The sequence below is a fragment of the Buceros rhinoceros genome, unplaced genomic scaffold, assembly GCF_000710305.1.
Source record: "Buceros rhinoceros silvestris isolate BGI_N320 unplaced genomic scaffold, ASM71030v1 scaffold13432, whole genome shotgun sequence".
NCBI lineage: Eukaryota > Metazoa > Chordata > Aves > Bucerotiformes > Bucerotidae > Buceros > Buceros rhinoceros.
The window spans coordinates 1-26,682 of NW_010398402.1; the positions used below are offsets into that span (position 1 = coordinate 1).

General features: G+C 41.7%; 1 protein-coding gene across 2 annotated transcripts in view; it reads left to right on the top strand.

The window, feature by feature from the left end:
- Positions 1-743: 743 nt before the first annotated feature.
- Positions 744-26,682, top strand: part of GPATCH2L (G patch domain containing 2-like) — a 32,224-nt gene continuing 6,285 nt past the window's right edge. The window contains exons 1-8 of one of the 2 annotated variants that reach the window (XM_010131089.1): positions 744-1,402; positions 7,512-7,576; positions 10,892-11,068; positions 11,439-11,518; positions 13,554-13,621; positions 14,398-14,437; positions 16,538-16,623; positions 25,117-25,208. In XM_010131089.1, coding sequence (XP_010129391.1) covers positions 744-1,402; positions 7,512-7,576; positions 10,892-11,068; positions 11,439-11,518; positions 13,554-13,621; positions 14,398-14,437; positions 16,538-16,623; positions 25,117-25,208 — 1,267 coding nt within the window. Of the gene's footprint in view, positions 1,403-7,511; positions 7,577-10,891; positions 11,069-11,438; positions 11,519-13,553; positions 13,622-14,397; positions 14,438-14,484; positions 14,540-16,537; positions 16,624-25,116; positions 25,209-26,682 lie in introns of both variants that reach the window. The other variant, XM_010131088.1, reaches the window with a different exon arrangement.

Consider the following 26,682-nt stretch of genomic DNA (forward strand, 5'->3'; position numbering starts at 1 on the left):
CTGCACCAGGTGTTTCGCTGGGAGGGGGGAGCGGGTGTTTCTAAACCCGGTGTCAGGTGGAGAGAGAAATCCCACCTCTGCAGGGCGCGGGTGGGGAGAGGGAGTTTGTGAGGTGAGGGATTTGGCCGAGGCTTTGGGATTGGTATGCTGACAGCTTTGAGGTGAAGGGGGTGGGATTTTTTGGCAGTAGGTTTTGGGACTCAGTCTCATGCACCCTGCTCTAAGGAACACAGGGTCCTGCATGCCTTGTTTTGCTGTTGAAATGTTGCTGGCTTGCAAACTACCTGTTTCACCATCTGTTTTACTCTCAGCTTTGCCACTTGTCTACTTTTTGGAAGACTCGATCTGTTTGCTGAGCAGGCTAACCCTTCTCTGTGGCTTACTGGCACGAGATAGAGAACTAGTTGTAGGGTCTCATGCCCTTAAGATGTGTAATAGACCATGTTGCTTCAACGCAAAAGATGGAACCTTAAGGCCTTTTCAGACACAGAACACTTGACTCAACGGCTGCAGAAGCATGCTACCGTGGTTAGAAGAGAGATTTAACCCTTGCAAAAGGAAGAAGTAAGCAATAGCTCAAGAAGTAGCAGTTGTTCTGCACTGGGTTCTCCCAGGCAACTCCAAAGTAAGTACGTAGCTTGTTTAATGCTGAAAAGGCTGTAGGATACTGGCTAGTGATGTGTTGGAAGCAGCATTTATGTCTGGTGCTGATTGTTTGTTGTCACTTTTACCAGGCATTGCCAATGGATGAACTGGTGCATGACTTGGCCTCAGCCTTAGAGCAGACTTCAGAACAAAACAAGCTGGATGAGCTATGGGAAGAGATGGCCCTAAGCCCACGGCAGCAGCGGCGTCAGCTTCGCAAGAGACGGGGTCGTAAACGACGTTCAGACTTCACCCATCAGGCAGAGCATGCCTGCTGCTACAGTGAAGCCTCAGAGTCAAGCTTGGACGACACTGTCAAGGATTGCCGTGAGGTGCTGACAGCGAATTTCAGTGACTCTGATGACATGGCAGTGGTCAAACGACACCCATCTCTCAGTGCCACCCTGAGGAGCAAGCAACACTCTTGGCATGAGTCAGACTCCTTTACAGAGAACGCTCCCTGTAGACCTCTCAGACGCCGACGGAAAGTCAAACGTGTAACATCTGAGGTGGCTGCCAGTCTCCAACAAAAGCTCAGGGTGTCAGAGTGGAATTATGAGAGGGGCTGCAGGTTCAAGACAGCCAAGAAACAACGTCTTTCACGCTGGAAAGAAAATGCCCCTTGGACATCATCCACTCATGGTCTTTGTGAATCAGGAGAGACCAGGCCCTTCCTCAGCAAAGGTGGAAGGAAGGAGCGGATGGAGTGTGAAGCTGATGAACAGAAACAGGGCTCCGATGAAAACATGTCAGAATGGTGAGATCTCAGTTTCTTCCCTGTGCTAGTCAGATGGCTGCCTTGCTTGCAGCTGCTTGTAAATCCTGTGCCTTGCTTTTGGAAATTCTTGTCAAAATTATTCAATGCTGTTCTCTTTTTGAAGAGGAGAAATAGCTCAGGTACTTCTAAACTGTAGATTTTTTCCAAGTCTTTCCTGTCAATGCTGTACTGATTACCCAAAACACTTCCTTGAAGAGTTGGCAAGCTGATGTGTTTCTGGCTCCCGTTACACAAGGAACCCTCTGAAATGTCTGTGGCCCTGCAGCTGGGGCAGTGACATGCTTGTGGCCTGAGGTTTGGAGAGTAAATCCACCACTGGCACTTGTGTTGCATGATTGCTATGAACTGATGTCAGTTTTGTGTTTTCAGATTTTACCATAAGTAGTAATAGAGAACAGATCATATCTCCCATTGTGACACTTAGCCCTCTGTGCAGGAACTGTGTGAACTTCAGTCAAAGCATCTTGTTGGTATCTCTTCGTTGGATCTGGATAAGGTCCTGAAATGCTAGCTATGGGGAAAATGTAGTGAGACAACAAAGAAGTTGGAGGAAACCTGCGTGCGTTACAGGATAAGCCTGTGCAAACAGTGGAGTCTGGCATGCCTTCCTGTCCAATTTTGAATTTGTGGCAGAATCTCACAGAAGAGGTGAAACGAGAAGCGTAAATGTCACGGTCTGCATGGGTGTGTCATTCCTGGGAAGTTCTCCCCTTGAGTGTGACTTCTTTCTGAGGAAGATTTGTTGTTATAAAACTGCTTCTATACAAGAGATTTTTCAGGTTAGAAAAGAAAAAACTGCTGAGAATCAAATGGAGGAGACTTAATGAATGGCATACAGAAAGCGAATAGGTTTGTTTATTTGTGAATTATCATTGTGTAAGAAGCAGAAGACATTGAGGAAACATTTAAAACAAAACCAAAAAAATACTCTTTTTCGTGAAACACGAGATTTGGAACTCTGCTGTGGGACATTTTGGAGGTGAAAAGTTTAAATATGTCCAAAAGGAGGATGTGGAGCACAGGTTTATTCAGGGGCTATTAAGCATTACAGTCCAGGTGGAAGATCTGACTCAGGAAGTTGGCTGGAGGAATGAATATACGTGGTCTTACATTCTTTCCTCAAGCAACCACTGTGTTAGACACTATCAGACAGAGGACAGGGGATTTGGAAAGTATCATTGTGTGATTGTCCATATGTGAAGATTCATTTAAGTGTTCTGTCTGTCTAGCTTCTGCAGTTTGTCAGCGTGGACAGGTGGCACTTGGTTATCGAGAGCTGTAAGTGCAACTTCTCACTGGTATTTTCTGGGTGACTGTGAAAATCATAGGTTGTAATACACCCTCAGAGGTTGTAATAGTGACCCGGGGGACCACTATTACATATTGACTGAATCAGTGTGGTTTGTGTGTAACCATTCTGGGGTGGAAGTAGCAAAAAAGTGGTAGTTTTTTTCCTTAAAAAGTGTTAATTGCTTGCTTAAAAAGTGGGTGCAAAGTGGGCCTTTTCAAGAGACTAGTGGATGTCTTTTTGCTACTAGTTGTTAAAAGCACTTTTATCTTTCCAGAGCTATTTGCTAGTAGCCCAGAAAAGGAAATGTGCTGAGTAGCTCCTGGATGTTGCATGTCAGTGGTGATGGACTGAGAGGTAGCCTTACGGGATGTCGCAGTGATGGACAGTGTTCCTTGAGGGTTTTTTTCCCCACCAATCAGTCTGTTCCATAATGTCAAACTTGATCTTAAACCAGCAGGCTTTCATCCAGGCTTTATTTGTGACAGCCTTTGAAAGCGTAAATAAACAGCTTTGTCTGAGCTGTTACTTGAGGACCGTGCTGGAAAGTCGCTTTGTTCTGTCTCAGTTGTCCCTTGCTCTCAAGCTAATTATTGTGCAAGTGTCTGCATCAAATGACATTCACCATCTGCTGCCAAATCCTTGAGATTGAGCCAGGGGTTGGGATATTTGACCTCTCCAACACCACGTGTGTGATCTGTGCCATGACTCAGTAGGGAGGGTCGAAGCTGGACAGAGAAATAAATACAACCCTCTTCACTGCAGAGTATCTCTCACAGCAGTAAAGGATCATGCTTCAGTCTCTGCTGCTCTAAATATAGCACTTTGCTGCCAGCAGCAGATTGAAGTTGGCTGTGCTTACCTCACACTTACTGTGCTCTAGCTGTTTCCTCTGGTACTGTAAGAGAAGTAGTTTGTATGGGTGTATAGCAAGGGCATATCCTGAGGAAGGGAGAAGAAAACCGAATGCCTCAGAGTGAATGGTATGGTTGTCATCACAAGCTCATGGGAGGGAAAGTGACTGGTACAGGTTGTGGAACTTTGAAGTAGTTTGTGGTGATCTGCTTATTAATGGAACACATTGTAACTGATGTTTCCACTACTGTTCACTCCTCTAGCAGTGAAGTGTCACAAAACTAATGTGTATTTATGCAAACTAAGTGTATATTCAGAATTCTTTTTTTCCACCACCTTCTTCCTTCCTTCCACTGACACTTGCTTTTCTTTCTTACTCAGGAATGAATCCCTGTAAATGCTAAAATATCCAGCATTTTCTCTGCTTTCTGGAAAGCTCTTTACCCTAAGTCAGATCGAAAAGCTACTGTATTCAGTAGATAAACTCAGATTCACTGACTTATGGATCCTTAATATGAAGGTAGTTTTTCTAGTTTGATTGTAGGATTGCATCTAATCTTTTCCTGGAGGAAGTGTTGCAGTATTGTGATTCAAAGGGTGTGCGAAATGAAATCTTTGAAACTGTTTCCGAACAAGAGTGGCAAGAGGTGAATGCAAATTGAGAGAAGGGATAATATGCAGGCACATGATGAGGGAAGGATGATGATTCTAAATTGGGTAATGACATGACTTAAAGCGTCATCTATAGATGCATGTGGAGACAATAGAGGAAGCAAGCGGTCTTAGTTTAAGTAGTCATTTGTATATTTGTCCAAAGGTGACAATTAACTGCTAAGATTGTTAGAAGTACCTTGCCCTTCTGTTCCTTAATGCTTTGGGATTCCCTGCATCCGCAATAAAGCAAAGGCAAATTATATATTGAGTGCTGAAGTTCTTTCTCTTGGTTTAAGCTGAGTACTCTCAGAATGGTCTGGGTTTGGCTCGAGGGCAGAACAAACCATAGTACAAGAGCTGTTGGAAAGATCACTTTGAAAGATGTGCTTACTAGTGAGAGATGTGCATTTTGTCTAATCTGCTGTCAAGTGCCATAACCTTTGACGTGACTTTCACGCTGGGGGTTGTACTGACTCACCAATGCCGTGTGACTTCCCTGGCTTCACACTGGTGCATTTGTTGTGGTTTAACCCAGATAGGCAGCTAGAGACCCACACAGCCCCTTGCTCACTCCCCCACAGTGGGGTGAGGGAGAGAACAGGAAGAGTAGAAGTGAGAAAACTTGTGTGTTGAAGTGAAGTTGGTTTAATAGGTAAAGCAAAAACTATGCACGCAAGCAGGAATTCACTCACTACTTCCCATCGTCAGGCAGATGTTTAGCCATTTCCAGGAAAGCAAGGCTCCATCATTTGGGAAGACAAATGCTTTAGCTCCAAATGTCCTCCCTTCCTCCTTGCTTTCCCTCAGCTTTTATTGTTGAGCACAAGGTCATATGGTGTAGGATATCCCTTTGGTCAGCTGGGGTCAGTTGTCCCAGCTGTGTCCCCTCTCAGCACACCCAACCTACTTGCTGGCAGGGCAGTGTGAGAAACAGAGACAGCCTTCGCACTGTTCAGCAATTGGTCACAAATCCAAAACATAGCACCGTAGAGCTACTGTGAGGAAGATTTAACGACCCCAGCCAAAACCAATACAATATTCTGGCCTGGGAGAGTAACCAGTGCTCATCCTGACTGTGCAGTACAGTCAGTTTACTCTTTGGAAGGGAGCTATTTCCATGACAGCCTGCAGTAGCAGTCAAGAGTCTGGCTAAGCTGATGAATTGGAGGCCAGTCTGTCTTGTAAAGAAAAAATTCCTCTCTCTTGGAAGGCAAGTGACAAAGACAGAGTGTTCAGCTTCCCCTTGTTCTCCAGCCCAACCTGACCTTCTGCAGCCCCTTGGTGCCTCTTGTTTTCTTATTTTTATAGAAAATCAATATCCCTCCTGACACAAACAATTGCTCAGGCAAAAGAATAAATGGGGGAAACCTGAGATCTCTGTCCATCACCTCTCACTTTAACTTCCCCAAACTATTTAATTATAAGCGTGCTTTGCTCCAGGTGTTTGCGACAGTGAAATTGCTAAATGAGGACCATTTTAACCAAAGATTGGGTGATCAATAACACTCTATAGCAGTAGCTTGTCGGATCAATAGCATTCATTATTTCATGGTTAAGGTAAGTAGCCTCCTTTGCAAGTGGAAGTCATTAATCAGTGCTCAGTGGTCCTGCAGAAAGGCTTATGTGTAGGAGTCTAGCTTGTGTTCAGCCCTGAAGTGTAAAAGAGGTAGTGAAGAGGGTGAGTTCCGTGAAAGTTGTTGCAGTAAAGCGCTAGTAGTAATGTGTACCTATAAGGAACTAAAGAGCTCTTGGTACAGCAAGATGCCTGAAAGGTACCTTTAACATTTTGAAAATGCTTTTTCCTTTCTCAGGCACCTTATCTCTGAGAATGCTGAAAGCCTTATGAAGCAGTCACCGAATCCTTGAGAGGATTGTTAATCCAGGCTTTCAAAAGGGAAAGCAGACATACAAAGAGTGTTGCCTAGAATTATACAGTGTGTTGGTAGGAGAGCTAGGAGTGAACTGACTGACTCACGGTTCTCAGTCCTTGACCTTAATTGCCATTGTGTATATGTGGGAGGGTGAATGGATGGCCAAACTTTGGAATTTGATATTACCTTATATACTGAAATGTGGGAACGGTGTAGAGGCTGTTCATCCTTTAAGTTTAAATGACCCGTATAGAATGATGAAGCTGTAGGGTTTGTAGATAGCCAGCATGAGTGCATTTTCTAAGGGCGGTAATATGCTTACAAATTAGCGTTTTGTTACACACTTGCAGTTCTTTGGTGTGACATATCTTGTGGTCCCTCATCCTTCAGCCTTTTGAATTGAGAGGTCTCTAGGTGACTAGTGTGATCCTCCAGGTGTCTAGTATGATACAATTTCCTTGGGAAAGAGGGATGCAGAGATGCTCTCTAACAGCATACCCTTACTGGAGATTGATTCTACTGCTGAATTATACCTGATGTTTGCATCTAAAGCCTTAGTGCGAAGGGGGTGTTCAGCAAGTAGTTTCTGTTTGTCCTGATATATCTCAGCTAAATCAGAGGAATTATTGCTCAAAATGCCCAAAGATTGATTTAATATCATCATTAAAGCCATCAGATGCTTAGGGCTGACCTGAGCACGTACTTTTGTTACGAATATTCATCCAGCTTTACAGTCAATTAATGGCTTTCTACAAATTAATTTGTAGTTTAATTCTTTGGTTCAAGAATTAAGTCTCCTGTAACTGCTTCAGCAAATGCGAAGTGTGCTGTAACAAGGTTGCATTGAGCAGCATCAAGTCGTGCTGTGCTAAGGTATTTAGCTGAAGAATTGCAAATGTACCACCTGCTCTTCCCTCCAAGTAAAGTAAAAGTTGCTGTAGATTTGGGGTGTGGGGGGTGGGAGTGGAGGAAGGGGAAGAAGTTGTGTGCCTGTATAACATTCTTGAGAAAAAAGAATCTGAAGTATAAAACTTCAAAGGATTTTCAGTGGCTGTTAAGTAACCCAAGGACAGAGCTTTTAAATGCACTTAATTTCCTAGTGAGTATTCCAGAGATTGTCTTAGTTAGGTTGTTAACTCTAGTACCTGAGGCAAATGCCGCTGTATTAATTACTTTTTGATAACTTAGAACTAGACTAGATACAGGATTCTACTCCTTTTCAAGTGATGCAGCATTGCTAGGTTTTAACAGAAAGCAATGATGTCCTGTGCTAGAGCCAGCCATGTATTTACGATGCAATTTTTGTGAGATATGTAAAGTACTTTGGGCTCAGAGAAGCTAGAAAACTGTAATAAAGTGGTTTTTGTTTTGTATGTGAAGCAATTGTAACGATGGGATTTTTTGTTTGTTTTTGTTCCAGTGAAACCAGCAGTGTGTGCAGCAGCAGTGATGCTGGCCTGTTTACCAATGATGAGGGCCGCCAAGGTAACAGCTGTCCCCTCATATGTTGCTGGGGAATTTCTTTTACTTTCTTTACAAATACAGGGAAAGATCTATGGCTGAAGTGGGACAGAGAGGGAAGTATGGGAGACAGGCCAGTGGCTGGGAGGGGCTAGAAGTTAAGAAGTGAACTAGAGGCTACAAAGGTGTAATTTTGATAACAGTACACTCGTGCTGCTGAAATACTTTGTATATCATATCCATAATATTTGACTATGAGAAGCTATTATTATGGAAAGACACAGAAATACAAGAGAAGTTTTAGGGCTCTCCATAATGAAAGAGCAGTGCTTATAATTTGTTTCTATAGGTGTTTTAATTGTCTACAAACCATTAGTGCCTGAATCTGTTAATTGTTTGCAGGAAGAGACGATGTGAAAGAAACTGTCAGTACTGACGAGTTACCTAATGGCTTGTGCTAAGATGACAACAGTAATACGAGATAGGTTTTAGTTCTTTAAATATGTTTCTCCCTTGGTCTTGTACATTAGTATTTTCAATGTCTGTGGTAGAAATGATGTCTTAGGAGGTTTGAGTGTGGCGTGTAATCTGGTTTTATTTATCAGTGACAGTACAGTGTCCAGTTTATGGGGGATATGGTAGAAGTAAGTATGAAAGAGGTCGTAGTAGGCACACAGGCACTCAGGACCATTATATTTGGAGCAAGCAGAACGTGACCCTAGAGACGTGTAATTCTGTGCATCTGCTGGTGTGCACTCTGATTCTGTCACATTTCACAAGCTAAGATTTGGAGGAGCTCTCTTCTGGGAATATATGAGTGGTAAGAAATTAGTATCAGCAACTCTGTAGGAAATGCTGCTTGTGCTTGTGTGTTACTGACCCAGGTATCTGTGTGTGAGGCAACACAATGATAGCAACTCTAATTATGTGTTCAGTGATAGCAAATATGTTTGCGTGTTTTCTAATGATATGTTAGGCTGTAGGGCTGATCTGTTGTGATCTTAGGAAGTTATAATACTTTCCGTGAGAGTAGGGATTTCAAATACCAGCTTTGACCTTTGCTGAAAAATAACTGTTTCCAGCCTCCCATCCTTTAAAAGCAACAGAAGAGTCACACCTTTTGTCCTCTGATGACTCTTATGGGGGAGCTGAAATTAGTGAGCACTTGCATATCAGATGACAAAGCAGGGTGGTTACTGAAGTGGTGAGTTTTTCTTCATCATCTGAGGCAAGATTGATGTAGACTGGGTAGTATATATATATATGTACTTGTCTATGTGCTTGCCCTATATACTTGCCCTGGTTTTATACCTTATTTTTGACAGTAACTTTTGTCTGCTACTTGGGATACCCAGTATACAAGAGCATGTAGAATATACTACTTAAATTAATAAAATCCAATTACAGTCTTCCCTGTCTAGGTACTAGAAGAGAGTTGACGTTCTAGTCATCAGGCCTCTGTCTGTTCAAACAATTTATACTATAATAGGTTTCTGGCCAAAAAGTTTTAGCTTGCAGTTATGTTAAAAAGGGTTAAAAAAATGTTGTTGCACTTTCAGGTTAAATAAGAAACATCTCCTTTTCCTTTTTTAGACAATTCCTAGTCAAAAAGTAAATAATAAACAACAGTTCTCCAGTGAGATGGAGAGAACACAATTTTTTTTTTAATTTGTCACAGAATAGTTTTCTAGTACAATTCCATACTGAATAATGGGAAATTTAAGATAGCTTCTTACTTAAACTTAATATAGTATTTCCCCCCTCCTTTTTGAGGTTATATCATGTAATATTTGTGCTGTTGCTAATTAAATAGGTTATATTTGCAATTCCAGCTACTAGTGCACTTCTGCGAGTAGATAGTGATTCTAGTTTATAGTTTGATTGTAAGCTTTTTTCACTGTTGTTAAATGCATTGAGATTTCTCACAGTGGAAATTACTGAAGTATTAGCATATGATCCTGATTATTAAAGTTTGTTGTGCAAAAGTAGTGATTTGAGATAGGACAGGGCACTATGCTCATAGATCCAAAACCACAGGGATATTTTTTCACTAATTATAATCACTTAGAAGCACTATCCAACACTACTTAGTTTTAATTTACTATGAGGCAGGTAGGTATGTTTATATTTTTAAATATATTTGCCACAAGCATGCTAGGTCAGCTGACATATCACAGAAATAAAAAGCAATGTAGACCTTTGGGATGAAGTGTTCCTGCTGTTCTGCCTGTTCTGGTTGGAGATGCTTTTTTGCATTGCTTCTTTTATGTGCAAGATTGCAGCATTCTTACTAGAGTGATGGTTTTTTTCTCTTTCTTGTATTTTTTTTTCTTTTGTCTGGCAAGATGTGTGGGTAGGCATAATGGACTTCAGTCAGGAGGGAAACTTGTTAGGGAAGGGTAAGTGGGGAAGCTTGAGTTGAGACTTAATGGTAGGCAAATGGGAGTATTCAAGTCAGGTGTGCTAGTTTTTTAAGGCAAGGTGAAGAACCTTGCGATTCATGGGACTGTTCATTAGTTGGGCTTCTGAAAAGCTAAGTATGTCAGGTTGTTTGCCCACTTCCTGCTTTTTTCTTATGCTGCTCACGTGCTACTGCTCTCAGGGGATTTCCAGCCAGGCAGATTTACTCTGCATGGCGTCTGATGCAGCTCAGTTTTAGACTGCAAGTGCATTAATTACAGTGACCCTGCTTTATGGAGACTTTGGTCATGACTTCCATGGGTGCTCCAGCTTTGCAGGGGGTTTGTAGTTGTGACAGGTTCCAAGATATTTTGATTCAGAGACTCACAGCATGGTTAGTGCTTACACTCAAAGTGACCATTTCTAATAGTTGTGTGTTTTCCTCTTACCTGGTGCCTTAGGAGACTAGGGATCTTTCTCATCAGTGAGTGTGCTCCTTTTGCTTACTCTATGAGCCTGGTCTTCTGTTGTGAAGTCTCTCCTGTGACAGCCTATAATGTGTGCCAAATTGGTCTCTACCTCTGTCACAGTAAGTACTTCAGAGAAAGAGTTTTGCATAAGACATCACACAACATTGAACTAAGGTTGATGAGATGCAGTCGCAACAGAGTGCTAAAGCTGCCCTAGGCAGGTCTGTAAAGAGGACTTTGTTCTATACCGAAATTCTGTAGACTGATGAGTTGGTTAGTTTAAAGCATTTAGTGAGGCCCTGTAGTTACTGTAGGTCATTGAAACACAATGCAAATGTAAGGCTCTTCAGGAAGGAATTCCTAATGAGACTTTAGCTGTTTTACATTCAGAAATGCCTACCTGTAGTATTTGGTAGGACTGTCACAGAGCACGCTGTTACTTGTGGCTAATTCCATCCTATTTCTTTAGGAGATGATGAGCAAAGTGATTGGTTTTATGAAGGAGAATGCGTTCCAGGATTCACTGTCCCCAACCTTCTTCCCAAGTGGGGAGCTGACCACCGATCGGAAGTGGAGCGGATTGATTCAGGCCTGGACAAGCTCTCAGATTCTAATTTCCTTTTGCCCTCGAGGCCAGCTCAGAGAGGTGAGGTGCATAAGGAATGTCATGTGTTTGTGTACTTTTGGTGTGATGGCAAGAGTAGTTTGTCTTCATAGGTGCTGCAATTTAAAATTACAGTAGTGATCTGGTTTTTTTCATGATCCAAGTAAAAATAGCTGCACTACTGGAGAGGATACTAAAATACTCATACCAGCTGCCCACATTTTTGAGTCGTCTTTTTTTAGGATAGGGGTTTTATTTGATTTGTGACGAAACTGGCATATCTGTCTCTTGGAGATTGAGAAACACTGAGATTTCACCACTGAACTAACTGTTTTCCCTGATGGTTTTGACAGGTTTCCTGTCAGGTTTTGTCCTGTATTCGTTGTTCAGTTTTTCTGGGTTCAATTTGCAGGTTTTCATGCTCGCCTGAATCGCCTTCCAGGAGCTGCTGCCCGTTGTCTCCGAAAAGGTCGGAGGAGGCTTGTTGGCAAGGTATTCCCTTTTGCAAGATGATAATTTTATATTTCCAATGCTGATCACTCCTGACATACTATTCTAAAATATCATGTGAATTGTTTTCTGCAGAAAGGGGCTCTATACTTTTTTTGTTTCATGTATAGTTTGATTTGTTTAACTGCTTTGACTCTCAGAAGTTGATTGAGTGACTTAAGTGGATTTTAAGACAGGTTTGGAGTGGCAAAGGCAGTTGATCAGTGTTAAAAGCAGTATGAAAGGAGGTCCGAAGATGAATGAGAGAGCAAAAATATCAGGAAGATTTAGACAGAACGTAGGGGAAAATTATGATGGCATGAGAATTGTGCATGCTCATAATCTGAGACTACAAGGGCAGATGGGTGACTCAACGGTGAAGGAAGGCCCATTTTAGGTAGGGAAGCAGACTGATAGGAATGAAGTGAAATTGGTAGCAGTTGTGTTTTTAGTGAGGAGACAAAATAACGTGGACAAAGTTACCCAAAGCCATTGACTAGGTTTATTATATGTAGGGTAAACAACAAACAAAGCATTAGTCCTCTTTCTGAAGGAATAAGCAATACCTCATGGGTGTTCTCTAAAAGGAGGAGGGATACACCTTCTCAGGTTTAGATGTTGGACTGTTGAGTGCTGCTGTCTGTCCTAAAAGATGTTTCTGAGAAGGTAGGTGTTGGCTGTGTTTGGCTTTTCTTTTATTGGGATGTGCTCTGTTCTTTTGAAAATATTGGCTTGAGACAGTCTGTTAGAAACGTGTGTTAGAGGGACCTGGTGTCTAGAGGAATATGACTTCTTCCTTCTGTTCAGTCACACTTGAAAGATCCTTGTTTGTCCCTTCTTTCTTCCACTTGCCTTGCTAGTTGTAACAAGCATTTAAAATAGGAATCCTCAGCTGGCAAGAGACTGGCTTTGGGTAGGGTTCCTCAGGCCACTTGCAAACGGTTGGGCCTGTCAGCAGCACCTCTAATGATCCAAATGAGAAGGATAATATTTACTTGTTTAATTCATCTTCATCACCTTAAAGGGATCTTCGTCATTTGCAGTGCAGGTCATGCTCCCCCTTCCCCATGTCTCTCTAAATTGTAATCATAAATAATGAGTTTCATTCAGAGCTCCCTGCCAGCGAGCTGCTAATTACCAGAAGTACAGCTTGTAATTTACACATTAATAAACCATAAATTTAAACATTACAGCACTTTAAGTTAATAATTTTCCTGCTGTAACAAATAGCCCATCTTTTACCCCTGCTGCTACAACTCCCCCCAGACTTTGAGTGTGTTTTGCCTATGTACCTGGCACAACCAAATCTCACCTGTGAAAGCCTTTTACTTTCATCTTCAGACCCTTTCTGCAAAGTATGTTTCTTTCTTGGAGGTAGTTGCTATGCAGATATGAACAGCTGGTGCTTCAGGCTGTGTGTGTACATGTGTGCTAGCATCAAGCACATACATAGGTCAGTGTCTTGCAGGGAGAAACGTGCTCCCAGAGCAAGTCGCTTCTCCTAGGATCTCCCTTTTCTTTAGCTCCTAGAGGTCCTGCTGCTGAATTGCTGCTTTCAGAAATGGCAAAAGCCTCATGCATACTCCTTGTTTCATTCATTCACCTGTGCTTGGTGAATCCCCATTGTTAGTAGGACAGTGTGAAGTCCTGTTTCACAGCCTGTTGCTGGCCCAGCTGACCCCAGCAACCTGGAAATAAGCACTTCTCAGCCATTTCCCCTGTTCTTAACTGCATCCTTGTGCTGCATGCTTTGTACTGGTTCAGCCCTTCGTGCACCTCTATAGAAGCATATATCATCACTAAAATAATAAAAACTGAGCTCCACAAATAAAACTTCTTTTTTTTTTGTCATTCTAATTAGTTAAATCAGCTCAGTTGAGGCTCTAAAAGGAGATAGTGAAAATGTTTAGCTGAGAGTGGGCTGGGAAGGAAAGGATGTGACCCAGGGGAGTAATATCTATTTTTATTTGCAACAGCAAACTATTATGTCTGCCCATGTGTAAGACCCTGCAACCTTTTACCTGTCTTTGTGTTTCAGGAGACCTCCATGAGCACTCTGGGCACCGAGAGGCTAGGTCATATTGTTAGTGATCCACGACAGAAAGAGTAAGGCCTTTATCAGCTGTTTTATAGAATTTTGGGAGGGAAGGAAAGGCTATAGGGTCATCTTCTAACTTAAGCATGCGGTGACCTGTAGAATGGGAGGCAGTCTTTTAGTGATGGCTTCTCTGTTTTCCTCTTTGCAAGTCCTGACTTCCCTTTTGTTTATAAGGCTGCCCCGGTGTGAGGACACGGCTTAAATGTCCTTTAGGTTACAGCAAGCTTTTTCTTTCCCCCTCCCTTATAATGTGCCATTGCAATAACTGCAGATCTTCTGCACAGTATGAGAAGATCGAGCCTTACATGTTAGTTTGTTAAAAAGCTTCTGTGTGGAGTTATGCTATGGGCGCATACCCAGACTGCAGAAATGATGTTGACAAGGGCTGCAAAATTGCCCTCTCGTTCTGTGGTGTTCTGTCTCCTTTCCCAATTAGCGTGTTTAAATTGTAGCACTGGAAATAGTCATGGTGCCTGTCTTTTGGCATCCCTTTAATGCTGTTCTTGTTGGGCAATGGAATAGGTAAGAATAGCACCTCTTGACTGTAGTACAGTGGGTCCAGCTCTCACCAGCTGATGTTATCCAGTTTTCTTCCTTGTATCTGAAATTTGTTGGTTTTAATATGGGCCCTGCTGATGTTTAATCTTTTTCCTTCTCCCTCTTTGTTCTTGCCTTACCCTTCTCTCCTTACCCCCAACTCTCTGCTTTTTTTTTTTTCCCCCACCGTGTTTGTTTCTTCCTTGGCATTGCTTCCACCTGTCCTCCCGACTCTGCCTCCTTCCAGTTTTTGGTTACCATCCATGGGGAAGAGAGATCGCAACCAGGTAAGTTGTCTCTACCTTTTTTATTTTCCTGTTTTCCTTCTCTCTAGAAAGAACAAGGTGCCAGCTTCCGATTTCCCACACACTATGGCCTGTGCACGTGAGGTGAGGCTGCTGTGTCCCTTCTCATTTTGCTAACTGATGTCTTCTGGGCTTTGAATACAACCGATGTCTCAAGCGTTACATTGTCTCTTTAAGCTGAATAGCTCAAGACCTGCTTTTGTTTGTCTCTGTTTCAGGTTAGTATAGGCCTTCCACTCTGGCAGTGAGTGGAAGGGAAAATACCTTTTGGCAGGAGGACCTTTGGCCTCTCAAAATTCCATAAGAATGGGAACATTTTTCGCTTTTTAAATGCTTTGTTCTGCCTTGTTTTACTCAGAATTCTACCCAATAGTCTCAACAACAGAGAAGGGAAAAAAACGGTGAGCTGATTGTAGTTAAATAGCAGCCAGAACGGGAAATGTAATAGGTGATAAGCAAGAGAAATAAGTGATCTTGTTACTGAAACTCTTGTATATGCACTTTTATATTCTCCAGTAAGTCCTTCATAGTTTCAGTGACAGGAGACTTTTTTACTTAAGATATAAGAACTTACGTTCTTAACTGCAGAAAGCAAAAAGGATCTTTTATTTGAGCAGTTGTGTTATAGCGGTATTCTTAGCCATGCACACTCCCTCCTATTCCTTGCAAACTGTTTTATAGTTGGTGAGTAGTAGAATTGAAATCTGTGTTACCCTTCAGGTGACTAAAATACATAATGTCAAGTAATAATTCTCACAGCTTTGTGCAATTGTCTGTTTTTCCATTACTGAAAATATTTCATGTACCACTTTTTTATTGCTAAAGATAAGAATGATAACTATATAATCTTTAAAATGACCAAAATAAATTTATTATGTTTTTCTTAAACGAGCTTGAATCAGCTATGGAGGGTAACTGGTGATTCTTCCCTGCTGTGCAGTTGCAGTGTTACTTCACTGACAGTAAACTTAACAGTGCAGCTTAAGGAGGAGCTCCCTGATAGCAGCAACTTTGTGCCTCTTCTTTCTCAGAAGGGTTGAAGGCAAGGGCTAGTACCAAGTTCTAGAGTTGCAGATGGCTTTTATGATGAGTCCTGCTACGGTTGTGGATTATTCGTTTGTCTTTATTTCAAAATGTATCAGTAACTCTACTAATACAAGCAAAGTGTTCTGGAGATTGGTGTGGTGCTTTGCGAATCAGGTGGAAATGAATATCCTGCTTGTGGTGTGAAATATAAATAAAGAGGAAATGCTGAATGGGAGTCTACTGCAGGTACCTCAGAGAAACTGCCAGTCTAAACCTTCTACTTGCATATTAAACAAATAGAATCCGTGCATTTTTTGATTATTCCATTTCTGTCCTGACTTGTGTAAAAAATCTTACGAGCTGCATCTTTTACAAGCTGTCTCGCACATGTTTGATGTCTTCAGGATTTGTCTAGTGTATGTCTAACAAAGGATCTAGGATTAGCCTGACCATGCAGTACTTCAAAAATGAGTTTTAAGAAGTTTGCAAAGAAAGTTTGTTTGCAAAGAAGGTGTTGGGAGTGGGAGGAGCAGTTCACTTGCTGTGAAATGAATTGGGAGCTCATTGTGAACTGAACCTGTGGGCCTGAGTCTTCTTGAGGTCTTTCAGTGATACATATGGCCACGGAGAATATTGGAACTGCTCTGTGGGTAGTTCTTTGCTTGCACCATTCATAACAGTGACTTTTTCTCTCTATAATGTGAAGGTAGACAAGAGGCTTCCTGAAAGGGAGGCAGATTTCTTGCTCGTGGCATGCAGCAGTAGAGCACTTGGGTATGCTGTTATGTTATTAACAGCATTGTTAATAATGACAGCTGAAAAAGGAGTGCGCTTATAAGGCTCTGTTGTAAGTAGATGGTTATGAGATTTGCTGTTGCACCCTGTGCTAGCCTTTTGTCTGAAGTGAGACTCAGTTCTCATCTAGTCTCACCCACTGATGCGTCTCAAGGGTCTCCTGATACTGTATGAACAACTATAGGGAATACTTCTGAGCAGCCATATCTGGAGACTATTTCTTTTAACGCTTTGCTTAAATAAAATCTCTTGACTTTCCAGTTCAATCCATTATCTCCTCTGTATTCTCTGGATGTGCTTGCTGATGCTTCCCACCGAAGATGTTCACCAGCACACTGCACTGCCAGGTAACTCCCTTGCTCTGCTCTGCTGAGGTTGTCTCACTTCCTTCCCATGGTTATCTTCAGTCATACTGTGTGGTCTGAACGTTACTCGTGTACCTGGAAGTTAATGCTTTTTTCCCTAGGAGGTCTGTGTTCAAACTTAACATAAAACATACTGATGCAGATTATTTGAGAGTCTCGATACGCTTGGTGCTTAGAGTATATGAAACAATGAATGACAGACAGAACATGCTGTGTTTTCTAGAAATAAATGTGATTTTTTTTTTTCTAGGTCGTGCAGTGGTTTGCTGCAAGTCTGTTGTATAGGTACAAATGGGCATAGTGTTGTTGCCCACTATTAAAGTTGGAACAAGTTGAGATGGAAAGTGATGACAAGTTCTTGTAGGTGTCATGCTAAGGCATTTTTGTGTCCTGGGTGCCTAAAATAGACCCTCTGAGCAGATTCAGAACTCACCTGAGGTGACCTCTAATGGTGTAATATCTTTGTCTGTTGCTATAGCTGAAATTTAAATCTGGTCTGGCCAAACACTGAGCGAAATATATTTGAATCTGCATAGTTGGGGATAATAGGCTGTTCAGGCAGCTTCTGCTGACTAATCCTAAATTAAATTCAAGAGTTGGCCTTGGAAGTGACTCCTGTTCTTATGCTGCAGGTGACTACCTGAAGGTAAGGTGCCCTTGAGCTCTTGTGCAAGAAGACAGAGCCTTTACTTGAGATGCAATACTGCTTATATAGTGCAATACTGCTTTTTGTACGAAAGACCAAATCTGAAAGAAATGTCTGGACTTTCAACTTCATGTCTGTCTTTTCCTTGTTAATTAGCAAATAGAGCATGAAAAATATACTGAGGTTGTATGCATCTGAATGAAATCTTGGCAGCCATCCAACAAAGCCTCTCCTCCCACTGGCTTCTTGAGAAAATTTTGTGATGTCAAACCATGACCTCATGCTGCTGTAGCCAGCATGTTAAAGCTGAAAAGGGAGAGGAAGAAATCAGCTCTTAAACATTCAAATGGATGCGAATAGTAAGAATTCAGAAGATTGTGTAGCAACAAATTTGTTCATTTCTATGCTTTTGCCCCACTCTGGGGATGTTTTGTGCCCATAAAGCAAGAGGATTGATTGGCCTCCTTGTTTACAGCTAGGATAACATTTTTTGTGCCTTGAGTATTTTACTTGGAGCACTCCAGAAGTCTGTCTTCCAGAAAGGAGAGCTAGACAAATCCTGCTGACTAGAGACCCATGGAATCACTGTCTTTATGATGATCAGTGAAGGCCCTTTCCAAAGCTACTGATTATGGCAAGGGATTTCTAAATGTGGTGGGATTATGTTTGCTTGGTTTTGCTGAATATGTAGTCATTGAATATGTAGTCTAGTTAACTGGTGTCCTGGCAAACATAATCCCCAATGAATTGTTGCTGAATGTTGGCAGAGAAGTTGTCCCATCCCAGAGGCAGCTGTGTTTTTAAGTGTCTGCGGTTTAAGAAAGTAGTTCCTATTTTAATGTGCTCACAAATTTGTATAGGAGACAGAAACATGGGAAGAATGAATGTGTTATATAGCCCCATGTATGTGGCAAGGATTGAACTCTGATGCAAAATGCTTTCTTTATGTAAAGATGCTGCCGAGGGCACAGAAGGTAATTGGTTCTTCACAGGAACAGTTTCTTGACAGTAGTTGGTCTTTAGGTGCTATGAGAGCCAAGCTTATTAGTAGTCCATGTTCTTACAGAACGTTCAAGGGATCTCTGTGAGCATTGTTCAGTCATTGCCCCAGTTAACATCTTCTTCTTTGGCCATGGATGGAGTCCATTCCAGTAGTGCATGCTTTAATAATCTCCTAACAGCTCACACCTCATCCTGGAGAAACTCTGCACAGAAATTTGTCAGAATGGTATGTGTGTGGGAAGCTAATCCCTGAGAATGATGTAAAATGTATTAAAGTAGTAGACATCCCATTTCTTCAGCCTGATGCCCGTGGTGCCACGCAGAATTATCTCTGTTTAGTTTCGGCTATTGTGAAAGTGTTCAATGAAATATAGTTACCAGGCGGAGTCTTTTCTCTCCCATGGAAAGGTTTTCTTTGTCTCAGTGATGGATTTTGGTGCAGTTTATCTGGAAGACTGGTAACTCAGTGCTTTGTTTAAGCAGTGCTGTAGGCCAGAATACCGAGCACAGCTGGGGAGGTTCAAGAAAGCCTTTTCAGTGTCAAGGAGGAGGTTCTATGTGGAGGGTTCCTTGGGAAGTCTAATTTGAAAGGCTGTATAAATTGTACACTACCAAGATTACCTTTCTTGCTTTATGTCTGTGATGAGAAGAGATTTCATTCAAAGTGTGTGCACAGCACTGGGAATTTTACACCCATCATTAGAAGCAGTTTTCTGTGTTTGGTAACTGTTATCATTAGTGGTATAATTTTATTTTGTGAAGCAAGGAGAGTTTCCTGCTTTCTTGCAGTTCTCCCAAGAGACAGCTGGTGTATTAATTTCCTGTATTGCCTCCTGGCTGTTCCCAGGCTGTTTTTCCTCTTCATCATGGAGTTTTTAATGGCCCTGCTGCCTCTTGGGAGGTATGCAAGAAAGAGTACCTCAGGGATCTCTTCCTTTTTTCACATGCCTATAATTAGTCTCCTTTAAGAGTACAGAGCATTTGCTAATCGTGTCTTGTCTGTTAAGGTTTCAGCTTCACAATGCAGGCTGTCAAAGCAAGCCAGTAGAGACTTGCATGGACAACTTAAGAGATCCTTCCCCTCTTTCCCCTCTGCCCATTTGCCTTTCTGGCAGCCTCTTTGGGTTCTCCCAGGAGTGGTCTGAACAGAATGTTTTTCCTGCACTCCTTCTGCTTAAGAGTATTTTGTACAGGCTAGAGCAGAATATCTTACTAGATTTTGGTTATTCAATGGCTCTATCAGTAGGAAGACATTATAGATCGTTAGTTGGTGCAATGTTATATCCTTGAGGCAGGGTAAGGGTGTCACAAGAGCCTAGAGCCAACGTTCCCTTCAGTTTGAGTTTGAACAGCATGTAGAATAAGAGAGGAAGGAAGAAGATAAACTGTCCTTCATGCCATTTATTTGCCTAGCCTTGAAAATAGGGTTATGGGTGAAAAACTCAACTAAATGTTCTCTCTGGAGGTCATAGGAAAAGTGGACCTCAGATGGCAAGTAGATGTTGAAGGTGGAGATTTGAAGATTTGTTAGAGACACCTCTGAACAGTACAGAAGAATCAAAGAAAATCGCTTTGTTCTCACTCTCAGTTAATTTGAATCATAAACCTAGAGTTTAATTTGGTTTAGAAGCAAATTTCTCGTCTTGTCTGGAACACATGAAAAGCATCTAAAGGTATGAGTGATAATTTCCTGGAAAACTGCCGGTTGCTCCATGTCCTGGATTTGGTGGTGCTGTTAGAGTGAAAAGGCTTGAATGTCTCTAATTGTAGTTCCAGCTCTACATATATCCTTGTCAAAGCAAATCTTATTCTTTCTTTTCTGTATCTCTGCAGAGATACCAACATTTCTGCCTCTTACCCAAGCATGTGGAAGTACAGGGGCTGCCCACAATGTCAAGCCTTTCCTGAGGCAGCTGAAGGAGTGAACAGATGTTCACAATTTTATGCTTTCCCACGTGACCAGGATGGTATCCAGTTCATTCCACGCAACCTATCCACACATCTTCATCTTCCTGGAACTGTCTTTATGTAAAAATGTCTGCTGTCAACTGCTTTAGGCATCTTTCTCCCTAGTTCTTTTAAAGTCTTTTTTCCATTTAGCTCAAGCACGTTTTGTATCTTCCTTTTTTTACTTGTTTACTTCCTTTTGTAAACTTGCTATTGCTTTCTTTGCCTATGAAGCATGCTGCCATTATCAAATCCATGTACTCAGCTGCTCTGACAAATATCAGGACTCTTTCTGTCACAGATATCATGTGATTTGGTGTGAAAATGGAGAATGCAATATATGGGATCACATTGTCTCTGCTTAGAATGCTTACATGGAAAACTAGAAGCAAATGTGTTGGCTTTTATTTGTCACATGCGAACTTTTAGGAATGGAGTTGCTACATCAATGGAATGCTTACTTGGCGAGCAGACTGCTGCTGTATAAAGACCTATTAGGTTAGGATGATTTAAGAAGTGAGCTGACCTGCTAGTAATTTTAGAATCTGAAAATGTGCTCCAGAAGCCCTCACGTGAGGCTCTGCAGGGTACAGAAACTACTGTGCGTAGGAATTCCCTGCAGTGTAATGTGATAGCAGGAACCGCTTACGTGCATGGGAGCTTTGTGTGCAGGTTGGTTGAGGAACTTGTGTTGATTTACACGTGTTACGTGCAGATTAGACCTTGGTGCCCAGCTGGCTCTACAGTCAAATAGGAAGAAAAGCTCCACTTTTACTATTAATTTTGTGAAGCCACCATCAACAGCCTCAGGTAAAAACTCAGGGCTTAGAGAAAGAGCTTTTTATTTAGCCTGTGTTTGATGGGAACACAGCATCACAACAGCAGCAGCTGGGTCGTGTGGAGTTTTAGGAGCAGTATCCCTGTTAGAGGGCTGTCTCTGTTGGACGTTTACTTTAACATGAGGATTATAGTATCCCTTGTATGATGGTAGATTGATGACTGCCTCTCACTTTCACTATGTAGTCCAAGTTCTTTGTTTCCCCTAAGGATAAGCTTAGACTAAAGATTGTCAGCAGGGAAGGTGGATTATGTGAGATTACAGCGAGAGGCATACATCCCCAAGTGTGCGATGTGCTTCCTGCCTCCAAGGCGGCCACAGATGGTTGCAGATAGCTCTGTAGGATCTTCTCAGAGACCTCTGTTGTGAGATTGAGGCAGTTGAGAGTGGACTTCACCTTACAGTCTAGACTTTTCTTCACAGGTGGTGAAGGTTTCATGGGCCTCATGGCCTTTAATAAGGTTTTGTGTGGGCTGGTGTCTGCTTGTGCTCTGTATCATCTCCCACAGATTGTACCGCCAATCCTAATTTTCTGATGAAAGTCTGTCGTAAATGTAAAATAGTGGCAAGCTCCTGTGAGCCCATGGTCCAGCATATGGTCACCTAGAACTGTAGGAGTGAGATCGCAGCCTGGTGTGTGCAATTACATTTCACTATAAAAAAAAATAATGGAATAATTATGTGGAAAAGAAAAGAAAGGAAGCATTACTCCTAACACAGTAGAGACAGCAATGAATCACAGCGATCTGCGTAGCAAAACTTCCTTTCTCCAGCGTGACCTGCATGCAGAATCAGGTACCTAAAGTACCATGTTAATAAGAGACAAAAAAAAAATCATCACTATCAGAAAGGCACAGTAGTTGTTTTTTTCATATAAAATTATTTTTTCCCATATGTATGTAATTTTTTGTTCACTAACTCCTGGCAGTGAGAGGCTGCAGTGTGAGTTGGATGTTTTGCAGCCATTGGCGTAGTTGCTTTGTCTCTTCAGCCGTGTTCTGCTTTTTCTATTCCCAGGTTAGAATTGCAGTCCTCTCTAGACTGTAAACTAGGTTTTCACATTCGTCTCTGGTCACTGTGATCCAGCAGATCCAATTATGACTAAGCACTGAAACTTTGTTTTTTCCTGTAATCAACCAGCTGTAGTCCAAAAGTAATCAGTCCGTTATTTTCTCACTGAAGAAAGTATAGAAGCCTAGCAGAAGAGACTGGAGTAAAGACAGAGTAAGTACTATTCTAGTTTTTCAGTTTAGGCCCAGTTTTTTTTAATCACACAAAGCTTTGTGCCTCAGACTTTTTCCCAGACTTCTTCACATGTCAGTGCATGAATCTGCATTTTCTGTCAGACTTCCCTCTCAGACGTGTTCTATTCTACTTCAGAGTCACTTTTAAACTACTCAGAGTTGTTAAAATTAATCTTTGGCAGAAAAACTAATTCATGGATGCAGCCTGTCAGTGAGATTTTCATGATTTACAGTTCAGCCTGTCCACTGCAATGTTGAGTGCTGTGCTTATCCATGACCTGACTTTCCTGGACATGATGTTTCTTGGAGTCTGCTGTTAAACTGGAATCACAAATTCTATTATTTTATCGATAGACTACTTGTATGCAAGCTAGCGATTAGAAAATTAGATTGAAGAGTGTGATATCTACCAAAAAATGCATATTTCATACATTATACCTCAGACACCATTTCTGTGTGTGTCTCAGTGAGGACTGTCATCCCTGTGTGCATTCCTCTGCTGCTCTCCTCTCGCAAGGTACCTACCACCTGGAGATCCCTTGTATGCAGATTTACGGTGCCCAGAGTGCAGCAGCCACTTGAAACTGACACATTTACCACCAGGTCAGTCAGAGGCAGTGAGTAATCAATAGGTTCCTGATTTACTAACCGAAGTGTGAGTGATCAATAAGGGTAAACCTGAATGAAATACATGTTACAGAGACAATTTATGACCTCTGAGCCTTTGTGCGTTAGAGGCAGGGCAGCTAGATGCAGTGTCCTTGCCACTGGTCTCCAGCTGGAGTATGATTTGCCTTTAGTTACAGTACAAGAAGGGATTTTGAGATTCTCATATTCTGTTTTTCTTTTTATTTTCCTCCCCCTTGTATAATTGTGAGATAAAGGTGGTCTGAGCATGGAGCAGAGAGCCAGGAACTTTTATTAGAAATTTAACTGTAACATTTGTAAACTGGGAAAGATCACCTAAAGTCTCTTGGAAACGTTAGTGCGTATTTCTTTCCTAGTCTGTAGTAATTCTCACGAAGGATCAGCTGGCTAATGTTGGTGTAAGTTCATAAAACTAAAAAGGGAACCTTATTATTATTGTGTGATAAGATGAGTTGGATTATTATATATAATTATGTAGTCATCTAGTTAGTAATCTAATACTGTGTCCCTGATGCAAAATAAAAAACTCAAGTTCCACTTCCTTGAGACTATCTTTTCCTTGGGCTATGTGTGTGCCGAGATGTTTCAGAATATATGGTAGAGCTGTACTAAAATACTATATAGCCGCTGTCATAATCACGTACAAAAGCAGTTTTTAGCATATGTGACGTCCCTTACAGGTTAGTTACTTGTGTGTACAAACACAGGATCTGAATATGCGGTCTATAGGTATGCTGGTATTTTCGAAAGCCTTTAGTTCATGTTTTCAGGAGAATTCTGTGTCTGGTTATATTAATATATGTTCCCAGATTTGAAAAATTGTCTGTCAGTGGAACTTAGCCCAATTGAAAATTTTTTAAACTATTCCTTGACGTCAGATTTAGATGACAGATCTTGTAGACTTCTTGTAGACCTTTAGAATTTTAGTTGAGAAGACAGAACAGTAGATATTTCTTTCTTATTTTGCAGTTGCACATTTGTTATAGCTAAGTAGGTGGACCCAGCAGCATTCAAACAATTAATAGTCTTGGCTGGTATAGGAGATTTTTTGTGCTCCTTGCACTGTTCTGTGTAGCTACAACAGAATGCTTTGGTTTTGGAAAAATTCAGAATTCAGCACCTAAAATTGTATATGTGATAAATATGCTGTTTTTTCTTTTAAAGTAGATTTTGACATAGAAATATGAAGCCATGAACTTTTGTTATCTGTAGAAGATTTCAGTACTCAATAAATGCATTTGTTAAACTTTCGGGTTTTTTTAATCAGAATAACAAGCTGTGAAGACACAGAAGCTTTTCATAGCTTAATCATCAAAATTTATATGGTTCCAATCTTTACACTGTGTAAATACCTCACAGTCTTTAATGGATTTTGTTTGCGCTGTAGTTCTGCATTTTGCACGTCAGATATGATGCAGAGAGTGACTAAGGAACATGTCAAAGAAACTCTGTTATCTCAGACAAAGCAGGGATTTGAACCCAACGTCATTGCTCAGTTACGCATTTGTATTCGTTACGGATTGTATTTGAGAAAGTTCTCTGGTCTGCTGCCAAGACTGTCTTTTCTGAACTCAACTTCTCTTCTTCCCATATCTAGAATTTGGAGAAGTGCTCAGTTCAAGTCAGTACCAATAACACCAATTTCTTCTCAACTGGCAAATGGCTAAACTGAAGTGGTCATCAGTAGGCTTCAAACTTAACAGTTGATAGGACTGGGACAGGTTATGCTTTTCAGCCAGTTTCCAGGGCAGAAAGGCAGTATTGCTGTAAGCCAGATTCAGCTGTTTTCACAGCAGTTTGATAAGGAAACCTTAATTTTGAAAATGCATGAGACAGTTTTGCATTCCTAACTTTATGAACTTACTCGATACCATGTTTGCTTATGCAAAGAGTTATTTTAAAGTTAATACAAAACCAGATCCTTTGAAGAAATAATTATTCTTCTGAGCAGTTTATGTGCGTGAGCTCTTAAAAGAGCGTAATCATATATTAACTAACAGTGTGAGCAAAACTTCCCTGAGAAGCTTTTGATTTGTGTTGCCTACTAGTTAAGAAGTTGATGGGAAGGTGGGAGTTGGAGGGTGATTGACCAGAGTCTTATGGGAAGGTGATAACGGAACAGAGTTTAATTTGTTTTAATTTCTCCATAGGCAAGCAAATATACACCTGGGACCACCATGTTCAATGGACATCAAGAGGAAACGAAAGCCAGCTGCAGCCTCCATGTCCAGCCCCACATCAGGTAACCTGGATTTATCTGCGTGCCAGCATTTGTAAAGTTGTGTCCTTGAGCACAGTGCCAGTGTCACAATAGTCAAAAAGAGTTTTACCTTGATTTGAAACTGAAGAAATGTGTGTGAGAGAGAACGTCATGTGGTTTTGCAGAGCATCAAAAGCTGCCTACTAACCAAATCTTGGATGATGCAGCTATGATGACTGAATATAATTTACAGTGCTTCACTCTAGAGTGGATAATAATCTGTTTCTTCATAGGGTGTTATTTCTACCTTTTGTAAATTATGCAGTATGTAGTGATAAGGAGGTGATCAGTATACACAGTGTGTTTCTTCAGTGTTGGTCTGACGTTAGCTGCTGTTTTAAAAAAGAAAAGAACATTAAATTAATAATCTCTTGCTCAGTGGAAGTGTCATCTGTTATTGACTATTAATTTAGGATATTCTTTCCTGGCCTTTGAGTATTCCATGCTAGGGTATTTAAACTTCTGTAGTGAGAGGTTTAGTAAAAGTCATATACCAGTAGCCACAGAATTTTAGGGGATACGAGGTTTTCTTGGTATGATTGCTAGTGTCTCCCTGTCTTTCATTACCTATCAAGAATCACAGAATCGTTTTGATTGGAAGGGACCTTCAAGATCAAGTCCAACTGCTAAGCCAGCACTGCCAGTCACCACTAAGCCACATCCCTCAGCACCTCATCTATATGTTTTTTAAATACCTCCAAGGATGGTGACTTCACCACTGCTCTGGACAGCCTGTTCCATTGCTTGATAAGCCTTTCTGCACAAGATCTTTTTCCTAATATCCAGCCTAAACCTACGCTGGTGCAACTTGAGGCCATTTACTCTTGTTATCTGGGAGAACAGTCCAACCTCCACATCACTGTAGTTCCCCAGGTCCTCCTTCTGGCCCTTCTTGTAGATGGATAAGGAAATTTTTCCTAATGTCCAGCCTAAACCTCCCCTGACAGAACTTGAGGCCGTTCCCTCTCATCCTATTGCTTGTTACTTGAGAGAAGAGACCAACCCCCACCTTGCTACAACCTCCTTTCAAGTAGTTGTAGCCTCCTTTTCACCAGACTAAACAACCCCAGTTCCCTCAGCCACTCATCGTAGGCCTTGTTCCCTAGACCCTTCACCAGCATCGTTGCCCTTCTTTGGACACACTCCAGCACCTCAGTGTCCTTCTTGAAATGAGGGGCCCAAAACGGGACACAGTGCTCAAGGTGTGGCCTCACCAGTGCCGAGTACAGGGGGACAATCACTGCCCTGCTCCTGCTGGCCACACCATTGCTGATACAAGCCAGGATGCCATTGGCCTTCTTGGCCACCTGGGCACTCTGCTGGCTCATGTTCAGGCAGCTCTCAACCAACACCCCCAGGCCCTTTTCCCCAGGGCACCTTTCCAGCCACTCTTCCCCAAGCCTGTAGCGTTGCAGGGGGTTGTTGTGACCCAAGTGCAGGACCCGGCACTTGGCCT